Below are 13,366 nucleotides of genomic sequence, written 5' to 3'. Positions count from 1 at the left end.
GCCTCTCTGCCTACTTGTGATCTCTGTCAAATAAATGAATAAAATCTTTAAAAAGAAAAAAAAAGAAAGAAAACCTCAGGAAAGACAACAAGGAGAACGCTTATAAAAATGTTCAAGGCATGGAGTATCTAAGCTGTTCCCTGGAAGTTCAGGACGAGCAAGTAAAGGTGAAGAGGTGAGGGGTGAAGAGCCGGTAGGGTGGAGAGCGCCGAGAAGTCACTGAATCTGTGAGGCTGAGGTTAGCCCCAACTGAAGGAGTGGCTGAGAAGTTGACTTCTGCATTTGAACCACCACCCAGATTAAATAAACAAACCAGTGACTGACTACCAGTGACGCCCAAGTGAATGAAAAGCATTTCAAGGCATTCTGCCGAGTCCTACTAATTCTTGTGTCTTGAAAATGTAGAATAAAGAGTGAATACAAGGTTCAGCTCTGCTCAGTTTCTGGATGTAGGAGGAGAAATCATGCAGCTTTCCTTTTCACAAGACTGCTAGAAAAAAAAAAAAAACAAAAACAGATCACGGGCTATGTCAGTGAGTGTGATTTTCTGCCGTTTTGATATTCAGCATTTATTCACCCTTTTTCTGGTGAAAGTTCTTTGAGAGGTATAAAACATGTTGAGAACGATAAACACATTTCTAGGAGAACAGGCCCACTCCAAGCTTTTCAATGATGCTCAGAGCTTCAGGGTTGCCACCAATCCATGCCCAAGACCATGTTTCTAGAAGTTTCTGCCGTAGATCACAAAACCTCATCCAGAACACATTGAGTTTGACAACTCTGAGCCAGCTTATAGTGGGTATCCATTAACTATCTGTTGCCTAATCATGTAGAGGTAGCGTTTGCCGAACAGACTTGAAAAGAGATTGTCTGGGTTCAAAACCCTTCTTGACTAACTTAATTTTGTCCAAATTGCTTACCTTTTTAAACCTCCATTTCCCTGTTTGTAATATGGAAATGATAAACTACTTCTATGATGGCAATGTTGCAGGGAATTTGTCAAATGCTTTGTCAAACACTCAGTGATGTTAGCAAATATTGTTGAAGGAGGAAAAAGAAGAATTATGTAATTAATTGAAGTCTCTCCCTTCTTTCCCCCTCCACACTGTACTTCACTAGTCAGTAGATGAACAACAGGTGCTGGTGGGTGAATTTTAGCTGGTAAATCTGTTGAAGACCCTGGACCTATTAGTTTCTCTGTCTCTGGTAGGTGATCAGTCTGTTGTCACTGGGTTCACACTGTGGGAGAGGGAGTTTGGCTGGCATTGCTTGAGAGCATACCACGCATTATTCTGGTGGTAGGGGCTCCGTGGTGGAGAGAGATGGGGACTGGCCCTGCTCTCATGGAGCTGACCTTCTAGCGGGAAGTGTGAAGAGAGGAAGAAGCACAATTACTAAGAGGCTATGTCAGGTCTGTTCTTTACTGGTTCTTACAGGTAGCCTGACACACAGGGAAATTACAGGATAAGATACTCAGCTCAAAGAGACCACTGGGTACAGAGCTGGGATTTGAGCCCAACTCTATGTTTTAGGAGAGGAGACATGGCCTGGCAAGAACCATGTATGCACAGTGAAGTGGAAAGAGCAAAAATTTTAAAATGTATATATGTATATATAAAATATTAAATAGTATAAAGTATAACTACTTTAAAGCCATCAAAGATCAGAATAAAGGCTGGAAAGAAAGATAACAAATTGTTAGGTAGTGGGGTCAGGATTTTGGAATAGGGGGTGGGGCATTTTTCTTTTTTTCCCTTTCCAATTTGTAAAATGTAATTGTATTACTTGAATGATTTAAAAATATCTAAGGAAGTTGACCAAGGAAGGAGGATAACTCAAAACCCACATGCTAGGACCCACACTTCCACGAACCAGCTATATGGCCCAGAGGTGGTCTCTCCTATGCTGCCCCAGATGTCCCAATATCAACCCTGCAGTGTTCCCTACAATTCTGTTTGAATGCCTCCCCCACCTTTTGTTTGCCCTTCAACAGCCTGATCTAGTGTCACTGTCTTTTAAAAGCCTTCTACTGACTCATTGTGATCTCTCTAGTTTGCACACAACCATCCCAGTACTAGTCAAGTAAGTGGTCCCCACTTACTCACAGTTTTACTTTCCATAGTTTCAATTACCAGTGGTCAACTATGGTCTGGAGGGAGATGCTGCTCCTTCTGACAGATGGCCTAAAGGCCAATAGTAGACTAGGGCTATATCATAATGCTTGCATGATTCACCTCCCTTCATCTCTGATCTCAAGCATTTTATCATTTGTTATCATCATCATCATAAGAAGGGTAAGTTCAGGCGAAACCTCTTACACTGTTGGTGGGAATGCAAGTTGGTATAGTCACTTTGGAAAAGAGTGTGGAGTTTCCTCAAAAAATTAAAAATTGGGGCACCTGGGTGGCTCAGTGGGTTAAGCCTCTGCCTTTGGCTCAGGTCATGATCTCAGGATCCTGGGATCGAGCTCCACGTCTGGCTCTCTGCTTGGTGGGGAGTCTACATTCCCCCCTGCCCACCACCTGCCTCTCTGCCTACTTGTGATCTCTCTCTGTCAAATAAATTTAAAAAAATTAAAAATAAAGCTACCTATGACCCAGCAATTGCACTACTGGGTATTTACCCCAAAGATACAGATGTAGTGAAAAGAGGGGGCATATGCTTCCCAATTTTCATAGCAGCAATGGCCACAGATGCCAAGATGCTCTTCAATAAACAGATGGATAAAGAAGATACGGTCCATAAACACAACGCAATATTACTCAGTCATCAGAAAGGATGAATACCCAACTTTTGCATCAGCATGGTGGGACTGGAGGAGATTATGCTGAGTGAAATAAGTCAAGCAGAGAAAGTCAGTTATCATATGGTTTCACTTATTTGTGGAACGTAAGGAATAGCATGGAGGGCATTAGGAGACGGAAGGGAAAAGTGAAGTGGGAGAAACCAAAGTGGAAGACAAACCATGAGAAACTATGGACTTTGGGAAACAAACAGGGTTTTAGAAGGGAGGCGGGGTGAGGGGATAGGTGAGCCTAGTGATGGGTATCAAGGAAGGCACAGGTTGCATGGAGCACTGGGTATTATTCAAAATGAATCATGGAACACTACATCAAAAACTAATGACGTACTGTATGGTGACTACCATTACATAGTAAAAATTAAAAAAAAAAAGATGGTTAAGTTCAGTATAATATATTGTGAGAGAGAGATCATATTCACATAACTTTTATTATAGTGTGTCATTATAATTTTGTTTTATTATTAATTATTGTTGGTAGTCTCTGACTATGCCTAATTTATAAATTAAATGTTATCATAGGGTCTGTATGTATAGGAACCAACATAGTATATGTAGAATTTGTTGCTAATATGTACACCACAAGAATTTGTGGGTCTTGGAAGGTATGTCCTGTGGTTAAGGGGGGGCCACTTAGGTGAGTGTCTGCTAACCATTTGCTAAATGACACTCAGCTAATTGTCACCTAATTCAGTCCTCAAAAGAATTCAATGACACCCTCAGGTATTTTCTTCAGAGAAGTTTTGTTACTTGCCCAAGTGGCACAGCCCACTCAGGTCTACCTGGCCAGAAAGGTTCTTTTCTTGCTGCTCTACTCAGGGATTCCTCATGGTCAGTTTATTTGTGCCTTCAGCAAGCTACCATGGTGCCCAGCACATGGTCATTAATTTTGGTTGAATGAACGAAGGTCAGAATATGCCATTTTTGGAGTTTCAGTGTATTGTAACTGTGTGCAAATAGGTCCACAACAATACTACCGTGTGTTGAGTGCTGTACTGTCCTAGGTATGTCTATTAGCCCAGTTAATCCCCACTTTAACCTGACAAATAGGCACTACACTGTGTCCATTTTACAGAGATGAAAACTGAAATTCATAAGGTCAACTTGCCTGGAGTGCCTAGCTTAAGTGTCTGACTTCGGCTGAGGTCACGATCTCAGGGTTCTGGGATTGAGCCCTGTGTCTGGCTCTGTGCTCAGTGGGAGTGGGAGTCTGCTTGTCCCTCTCCCTCTCCCATTGCCCCTCTCCCTGCTCATGCTCTCTCTTTCTCTCTCCCAAATAAATAAATAAAATCTTAAAAAAAAAAAAAGTGCAACTTGCCCCAAATCATAGCACATTTGGATGGTGTACTGGGAGAGTGTTCATTTCTTCAGGCATTTGTGATCTTCCCCAAGGGCATACCAGAATGTTTGACATTTGTAGCTGATACAAAGTGAGAGAGTTCACAAACCAAATGACTTTGCAGGAGCAAAGGATTACAGGGTCCTTCTAGATTTTATTTTCCAAGGTTCATTTTCCAAGCACTCATTACATTTAACAGAAAGATACACTAAAAGCTGAAGGGCTCCCAAGTCAGTCCTGATGAATAATTAGAAATTAAGACAAAGCAAATCTGAAAGTGTAACTCTGTGGATGGGAAAAACAAAAAAACCACTCTTGGTTACTGTTGTGTAAGTGCCAATTGGCATAACCTCTGATTGGGAGCAAAATTCTAAATGTCTAAGCCCTTTGACACTGGAAACCCATTCTTAGGGCTGTATACTTGGATATGTGAAAAAACTTGCTGACACAGAAATATTTATCCCAAAATTTAATGTCATAACAAAGGAGTAGAAAATCTACGTGCCTATTGATCAGGTCTAGTTAAACAAACTTTAGTAGACTATACAATGGAATATAGAAGTCATTTAACAGAATTAAGTAGAGCAATGTGTGGTGATGGAAAATGTCTTCAACATATATCATGATGTGAAGGAAGCCAGGTGTACAACAGGGCATAAAGGATGCTATAATTTTTATGAAACAGTGAAAACTTACTTCTCTCAATGTACCAGTATGAATGCTGCCTGCTCCTTACTATAGTAAGAGGAGAGTCCAGGGAAGGAGAAAGAATGATTTTCTAGGGGCGCCTGGGTGGCTCAGTTGGTTGGACGACTGCCTTCAGCTCAGGTCATGATCCTGGAGTCCCGGGATCGAGTCCCACATCGGGCTCCCAGCTCCATGGGGAGTCTGTTTCTCTCTCTGACCTTCTCCTCGCTCATGCTCTCTCTCACTGTCTCTCTCTCAAATAAATAAATAAAATCTTAAAAAAAAAAAAAAAGAATGATTTTCTACACATATTACTTTATTCTATTTGACTTTTATTCCACATATATTTGTTGTATTTATTATAAAAAAATAAATACCCTTTTTAAAGGGGTTGTTTTACAGCAGGTCTTTGATGTTTTACAAGCCAGAATAATACCAGTCTGTTCAGTTGAGTAAGGAATGGGTGCCAAGCTCTGTTACACATTAGGTGATTTTGAACCTTGCACAATATTCAATATAAGAGAAAGTTCGTGCCCAGGATGAGAAGGTAGAGAAAGACCCAAGAAGGTCAGAGAGCAGATAAATGAATCCCTAGCAAAACCAACATTTCTCATCCCATTTCCACATAATTTTGTTTAGATCTGGGATTGTGAGAACAATTCTATGAATTCAGTTTGGAAAGAATGGAATAATGGGTGTCAGAAATAAAACTTTAGTTGGTCATTCATTCATTTATTCATTCAACAACCACTTGTGGATGCCACTTTGAGTCCTGGGATACTAAGAGAATAAACTTCAATTCCTGCCAACCTAGCCTCCTAGTCAAGTTGGAAGAGGACATGTAGAAAAAATTTTAGAGGACATGTTCCAGGGCTGGGCCAGCCAGATCAGAGCTTTTGGGATCTGTATTGTCCTAGGAGATCTACTGGCATCTGTGTTATTCTGCCAGGAAAGTGTTCCGTTTGGAGATTAAACCCAGTTTGGTAGCTACATGGGATCAAAAAAGGCTTCTTTCCTGAAGATGTCATATAGAAGGAGATCTGCAGGAGTTAGGATGGAGAGGAATGATATCTCTGAAGGCCCTATACCAGGGAAGACCTTGGTGGGCTAGTTGGGGTCAGAGATGCCAGGAGGTCTGGTGTGCTTTAGGGTTGGGGAGAGATGTGCAGGCTGGGGGAGTAGCCAGGAGCTTACATGCTTGCTTGCTAAGTCTAGAGCAAGGGGAGAGGTGAGGTAATCAGAATTCTGTTTCAAAAATCTGCTTCTTTACAAAGGTTGGTTTAAAAGGAAACTACCACCCTGTCTGTAGTGGAAAGAATGGATGGAGGAGGTGGGGAGGGTGGATTTGGAGAGAATGCTTGGAAACTCTTCATAGGTGAGAAAGAGGGTAGACTTTCTCTTGGACTAAGCCAGTGGTAGTGGAGATGGCAGAGTGGATACTTAATAAATGATTTTTAGGCAGAAGGAACCAACTTCTAGGTGAATGTGTGAGATGAGGGAGAGGGAAGGAGCACAGAAGACTCGGACTCTCCTTGTTTGAACAATGGGATAGATTTCAAAAGATTTACCAGATTTCAAAAGATCAGAAAAGAAGGGGTCCCTGGACGGCTCCTTTAGTAGAGCATGAGACTTTTGATCTCAGGGTCATGACTTCCAACCCTACATTGGACACAGAGTTTACTAAAACAAATGAACAAAGAGAAGACAAGCTGGTTTGAAGGAGGAAGATTAACAGTTGAGTTTTGGATGGAGTGATATTTAAGTGGAGATGTTCCCTCCTCTACCAACGATCTGGTGAGATGGGTTCTCATCTTTCAGTGTCTCAGATCCTCCCTCTGCCCTTCCTTTAGTTTGTGTGGGACTTTGGTGTGATGGTCCATTATTAAAATCCCATCTTTGCTTCCTTCCTTCCTTTTCCCTTACTCCATTGTACTTACCAGGTGTGTTGGGCTGAATATTGTCCCCTCCCCCATTCATATGTTGAAGTCCTCACCCTCAGTACTTCAGAATGTGACCAGATTTGGAGACAGGGCCTTAAAAGAGGTAATTAAGTTACAATGAGGTCATTAGGGTGGGCCTATTCTGATAAAGCTAGTGTCCTTATAAGAAAAAGAAATTGAAATGGAGAGGGGCACCTGGGTGGCTCAGTCCATTAAGATCTAACTCTTGATTTCATCTCAGATCATGATCTCAGGGCTCTGTGCTGGGCGTGGACCTGTTTAGGATTCTTTCTGTATCCCTTTTTCTCCACCCCTCCCCACCACTAAAAAAAAAAAAAAAAAAAAGAGCATTAAAAAAAAAAAAAGAAATTGGAATGGAGATATGTGGACACACAAAGGCAAGACCATGTGCTCGCTTCGGCAGCACATATACAAAGGGAAGACCATGTTAGGACACAGACGGTAGCCATCTACAAGCCAAGGAGAGAGGACTCAGAGGATATCAGCCCCTTGGATATCTTGATGTCAGCTTCCAGAACTGGGAGACAATAAATTTCTGTTGGCTGAGCCACAACAGAATGTATGGCTTTATTATGTCGGCCCTGGCAAATCCAGCAAAACCCAACCTCCTCAAATCCTACTCTCTGCCTACTTTTGCCCTTTTTCCTAGGCAGTGGGGAGTAGCCAGACAAAAGAGCACCCCCTCATTGACTGGCCTTTGTTAAAATTCCTGACTACTTCATGATACCCTGAGAACCTCTCTGGTTTCCCTGCTTTGCCCACTCTGCTGGTCTCCTGGAATTCTACCAGCTCGCATCCTCTCTCAATAGATGGATGACCTCATTTCACTGACAAGCAGTCAAAAGAGGATGTCCATATGTCACTGTCTGCCAAGCCATGAACATAACGCCTGAAACCATGGTCTCCACCTTCCTTCTGTGAGGTAGCAGAGCTTCCACACACACATCCCGGTGCCTCGGTTCCCTCTTACCTACACATGAGCTCTTCACAAGTTTTCAGGTTTTTTTCCAGCAATTTCCCCCTCTTCTGCATTATCAGCTGTTGCCTGTCTTTTGGGCTTTCCAGTCATCCTACAGACATAATGCTATAGGTCTCTCCTAAGAGAGACCGACTACAAGTTGTCTCTTGCTATATCCTCATTTCTCTACTCTTTTGACTGAAAACTCTTCAAAACAAGTCATCTCTCTTAAGGACACCAGTCTCTTCACATACACTCTCATGAACCTACTTCATCAGGCTTTGTCCTCCATATTCCTCCAAAAACTGTGCTTGTCAAGAGCACCAATAACTCCCTGTCTGGTCTCAGTTTCTTGTCTCAGGGGTCACTCTGGCCAGGTCCCTTTGCTGGAGCTCTTCTTAACCCTCTGACCTCTGCTACAGGCTCACACCCCCGGTTGAGTCTCTGAAACTGTTGTTTCTGCATACACTCTCTATGTGATCTTATATATCCTCTTGGCTTTAAAAACTATCTGCATGATAAAGCCTCCCATATTTATGTTTCCAGCACTGACCCCTTGGATTCCAGATATTTATACTCAAGTAGCTACTTGATATCTCCTCCTGGGGGTGTAATAGGCATCCTAAACTTGCCTCCCAAACCAAATTTTTATTTGGTGACTTTTCTACCAAACCAAATCTTCATCCCCCGTCCTTCCATCACTCTAAATGGCAATGCTGTCTTTCCTTTGGTCAGTTACTCAGACCAAAATTCTTGGAGTCCTCTTCGACTCCTCTTTCTTGCAAACTCCACATCCAACTCATCAGCAAATCTTGTTGCTTCTATTTTCAAAATGTTTTCAGAATCCAACTGCTTGTTTTCTTTGCCACTTTTGTTACTACTTCCTTTTTAAAGTCACCATAAATGGTCTCGGCCTTTCCATCCTTGCTTTCCTACAATTTATTCTCAATGCATAAGCCAGATGGAGCTTATAAAATGTCATGCTTGATCACCCAGTGACCTTGAATAGGTTAAAAATAAAATTCCCTGTCCAAAAAGTCCTTATCCTGTCCTACAGGGCTGTTAGTGATCTGGCCCTCTGCTACCCTCAGAACTTTCCTGTTCTGCCTCCCTTAACCCTGAATTCCAGTTCCAATGGTCTCCTTGCTGCTTCTGAAACTGGCCAAGGGCTTTTCTTTCTCTTTCCATCTTTCTTTCCTTCCTTCCTTTTTTCTTCTTTTCTTTTTCCTTCCTTCCTTCCTTCCTTCCTTCCTTCCTTCCTTCCTTCCTTCCTCCTTTCCTTTCCTTCTCTCTCCCCTTCCCTCCTCCCTTCCTTCCTCCTTCCCTTTTTTCCTTTCTTCCTCCTCTCCTCTTTTCTTTTCTTTCTTTCTTTCTCTCTCATTTTCTTTCTTTCTTTCATTTTCTTTCCTTCTCCTTCTTTCCTTGCTCTCACTCTCCATTTCTTTCTCCCCAGAGTTTTTTGTTTTGTTTTGTTTTGCCTCAACCATGATTTCTGCTATTCCTTTCATCTGGAAAACTTTTGCCCCAGGAAGCCCTGTGACTTGATTTTTCGCTTTCTTTAGGTCTCTGCTGAATATCACAGAGAGTCCTAGTGCTAAGGAAACTTGAAGAGAGTGCAGGGGATGTCTGAGACTAGCCACTGGATTATTTATTGATCACTTAGAGTGCTTGCTGCATACCAGACACTTTTCCAAGCATATCCCATGGATTCTAGAATTACATCTCTAGCCTCACAGAGCAGGTAGTAGTAGCTAATATTTGTTGAATACTTAGCATGTGCCAGGCGTTGTGCTAAACACATTGTAAATATGACCTCTCTTAACCCGTATCATACCCCACGAAATAGGTAGTGCTATGATCCCTGCTTTACAGCTAAAGCACAGAGCCATCAAGTAACTTGCCCCGTATCACTCCAGTAGTGGGTAGTGGAGCTGGGTTTGAACCCAGGCTTAACTACTGATGTCACTTGAGTTAAGGGGTAAGGGGTGAGGCTTGAGTGGCGCTTTTGAAGGGAGCTGAGCAGGCATTTGTCAAGGCTAAGAAGTAGCAGTAGAGATCTTTTCCCAGGCAGCAGACACTGCTTGTAGGCATGTGCCCAGGTAGCCAGCCTTGACACTTTGCAGGATCAGCGGTGGCTAAAGTGTAAAGTACAGGGCTGATAAAGGGAGCTGGCCGGAGAAGTACAAAGAAATATTGTCGGTTTTCCCAACACCTGCAGAGAACCCTTAAGGCTGCGGCTTTTCCCTGGAAATGCAAAGTCTGGTCTTTGTCTGATTAGGAAGCTGGAAGTGAGCGGCGGTAGTAGTAGAGGTCTTTCAAGTTCTTTAAGTCTTTATTGGTCGGCGGGCCTGGGAACTTTGCAGGAGGGGGTGGGGGGTGGGAAAGGAAGCCGAGAAAAGGCAAGTGCAAGATAAAGGGGAAGTGCAGTTTCCGAACCGGGCTAACTCTTCTCTCTCTGCCTGAGCGGTGTCTGGCGGGTCTCTCCTCCAACTTCGCCCGGCCGACCTCCTCAGTGGACCCCAATGGCCAACCACAGATGCGGTTCAGTGTCTGAGGAGGAACCCTGCTGCGACATTTCCAAGAAAACCAAGATCTGTCTCTGCGTCTTTTTTGGTCTCCTGGTCGCGGTGATCATCGCGGTGCCGGTCGGTATCCTGATGTGGCGCCATCCGCTCAAGGAGTGGAAGGGGAAGGGCACCACTGCCCATTTTCACGAGATCCTCCTGGGACGGTGCTACACTTATACTCAAATCGTGCGACCTGATCTGGGGTGAGTCGGCGTCCGTGGCGCGCGGCTGGGCACAGCTGGGCACCGCGCGCGAAACAAAGCATCTTCTATTCCGGGTCAGCAGAGAGCCGCTGGCCAGCGCTGAGCAGGGGGTGCTGGCCTTGCCACTCCGTGCCACTCGCCAGAGTGCTTGGAGTTGGCCCCAAGTGAGCGAGCGAGCGGAAGGGGAGCGCGGGGCTCGCTGGCCTTAGCCCGCTCAGCGGCGGAACCCCAGCGGAGATGCCCGCCTTCTGCGCAAGGTGCACTGAGTCCGGCGGGTCCCGAGCTACCCGCTCGAAGATTACTGGTAGGGTGTGTGTGTGTGTGTGTGTGTGTGTGTGCACGTGTGTGTGTCTGTCCTGGGGGATCGCTAGCGTTTTCTACTTTGAATGGGTTTTCTGTTCGCTGTCTCTGGCCCCAAAGTGCCCGGACAGTTACGGCTGACACCTGGTTAAGGGGCTTGCGGAGGCTGAAGGGGGTGGGGGAGCTTCAGGGGGGCCAGACCATTAAAGTGCATTTTTTTTTTCGTGAGTATAAAACAGTACTTCTTGCGCGCCCAGAGATATAGCGGACCAGAGAACGCAGTAACAAAACCAAAACAATAACATTTAAAAATTGGCACTGTAAGGTGCATCCGTTCGATGGATCTGTACAGACCCTGAAAAGTCTGTGGAACCTTTCCGGACAACGGTTCCTCGTTCCTCCTGCCAGCTAGTTCGTAATCTCCGCCAAAGGGGACCGCTCGCTTTCTTGACTCCAGTTGCAGGGTTTGGTTTCACCCAGAGAACTCACTTTTGAAGTTGTTCACAAAGGAGAACCAGCCAGAAGTAAGACCTATTCCCCAGACTGCCAAGGCGAGCACTGGGGGCCACGGCTCGTGCTGTGAGTTTGAAATTGCACAATTAATTCCGGCTGCGAACACGGGAAAATCCGCGTTCCCCCGCCCTCGCCCCCGCCCCGTCCGGCGCGTTCTCAGCCCACGGATCCTAAGGAAGATAGCGGAGGTCTCGCTTGCACATTTTTCAAGGCCAAAGATTGCCAGGGTCGCTTAAGTGCTTTGTTTCCAAGTAATTAAATAGTTAATTGAGAAACCAGAAGTTGAGCCGTTCCTTCAGGTTGCACTTAAAAGTAGCAATAAAATCGAGCGCTATCCGATCTGACATGTAATGATAAGTGCCGTCTTTAATTTTCATCTTCGTGAAACAGTTCTAAAATTTTTGTTGTTGCTCAGTCATCTTTGGTAAATTTACACTGTTGGTGAGATGATCACCACGGACTTGCAAGCCAGATGCACCATAGAAGCCACATGGCTTGCTAGTGTTTGTCAGGGCACTGGCTCAGTATTAAGCACACACACTCACACACAAATATATATAGATAAAAATACACATCTCCAGCGTACGCATGCAGGTATATGGACATGTACATACATAGGTATTTGTGTGTATGTTCAAAAATAACAGAAGAGGATATCTGTTGTTAATATTTCTTGAGCATCCTTCCAGATACCTCACAATACATGCACATAGGCGCACTATAGAGATGGGTTAGTAGTTAATACGTCCTGCATGCCAGGCGCTTAAGAAATAGTCATTGAATCCTTCACTCTTTGAGGCACTTAACTATGGCCATCCCTATTTTACATATGAACAAACTGAAGGGGAGAGTGTGAGTAAATTGCCCAGATTTGGGCTCCAGAGACTAAACTCCGCCTCTACGCTATACCTGTGCTGCTTATAGATGGTCTGTAAGTAGAGTGACCATCAAATGTATTGACCATGCATGGGACTTTTTGAAAAGAAAGGCGATGCTGTTAATTATACAGACTCAGTAGACTTAAACTAGAATATGTGATCACTTTATCCTTGGGTGGTTTAAGAGCACACACTAGGAGTCCTGCTGCTTGGATTTAAGACTTGGCTCTGTCACAGTGTAATTTGGGGCAGATTACTTACTTTCTCTGTGCTGCACTGCACTCAGCCATAAAATGGAATGAGGGTATCCACCACATGTGGGAATTCTGAGGATCAGGAGGGACAATCCTGATAATGTAGTGAGTCATAATGCTATTGTTTTCAGAACCGCAGTATCACAGACATCTTTCAACAGTGATAAATACGGATCAAGGCCAACATCAAAATGGATAGCTAGTATTAAATTTATTGAAATCACAATCCAGTAAATCAGTCCTCCAGTGATGGAATTTATGTTTTTTCTAATTTTCTTTTAACTGATCTTTTTTATTCTTTTTTTTAAAATAATTTTTAATTTTTTAAGTAACATATAATGTATTATTAGCTCCAGGGGTACAGGTCTGTGAATCATCAGGTTTACACACTTCACAGCACTCACCATAGCACCTACCCTCCCCAATGTCCATAACCCCATCACCCTCTCCCCTCCCCTCCTCTCTCCAGCAACCCTCAGTTTGTTTTGTGAGATTAAGTGCCTCTTAACGTTTGTCTCCCTCCTGATCCCATCTTGTTTCATTTATTCTTTAACTACTTTTCCTAACCCCCACATTGCCTCTCAACTTCCTCATATCAGGGAGATCATATGATGATTGTCTTTCTCTGATTGACTTATTTTGCTAAGCACAATACCCTTTAGTTCCATCCATGTTGTCACAAATGGCAAGATTTCATTGTTTTTTGATGGCTGCATGGTATTCCATTGTATATATGTACCACATCTTCTTTATCCCTTCAACTGATCTTGTTTTTTTAATTAAGCATATGGCCTTGGAGATCTTTCAGTGTTAGTACATGTAGATTTACCACATTATTATTATTTTTTTAAAAAGATTTATTTATTTATTTATTTGACAGAGAGAAATCACAAGTAGACGGAGAGG

The 13,366-nt window shown here is 43.6% G+C and overlaps 1 protein-coding gene across 1 annotated transcript in view; it reads left to right on the top strand.

The window, feature by feature from the left end:
- The first annotated feature begins 10,138 nt into the window (after nt 1-10,138).
- Nucleotides 10,139-13,366, top strand: part of CD38 (CD38 molecule) — a 47,957-nt gene continuing 44,729 nt past the window's right edge. The window contains exon 1 of the mRNA XM_044226077.1: nt 10,139-10,515. Coding sequence (XP_044082012.1) covers nt 10,268-10,515 — 248 coding nt within the window. The 5' untranslated portion in view covers nt 10,139-10,267. The remainder of the gene's footprint in view (nt 10,516-13,366) is intronic.

The sequence above is a fragment of the Neovison vison genome, chromosome 11 (assembly GCF_020171115.1).
Source record: "Neovison vison isolate M4711 chromosome 11, ASM_NN_V1, whole genome shotgun sequence".
NCBI lineage: Eukaryota > Metazoa > Chordata > Mammalia > Carnivora > Mustelidae > Neogale > Neogale vison.
The sequence above is the reverse complement of the archived record's forward strand: the minus strand, read 5'-3'. Positions and strand labels throughout refer to the sequence as shown.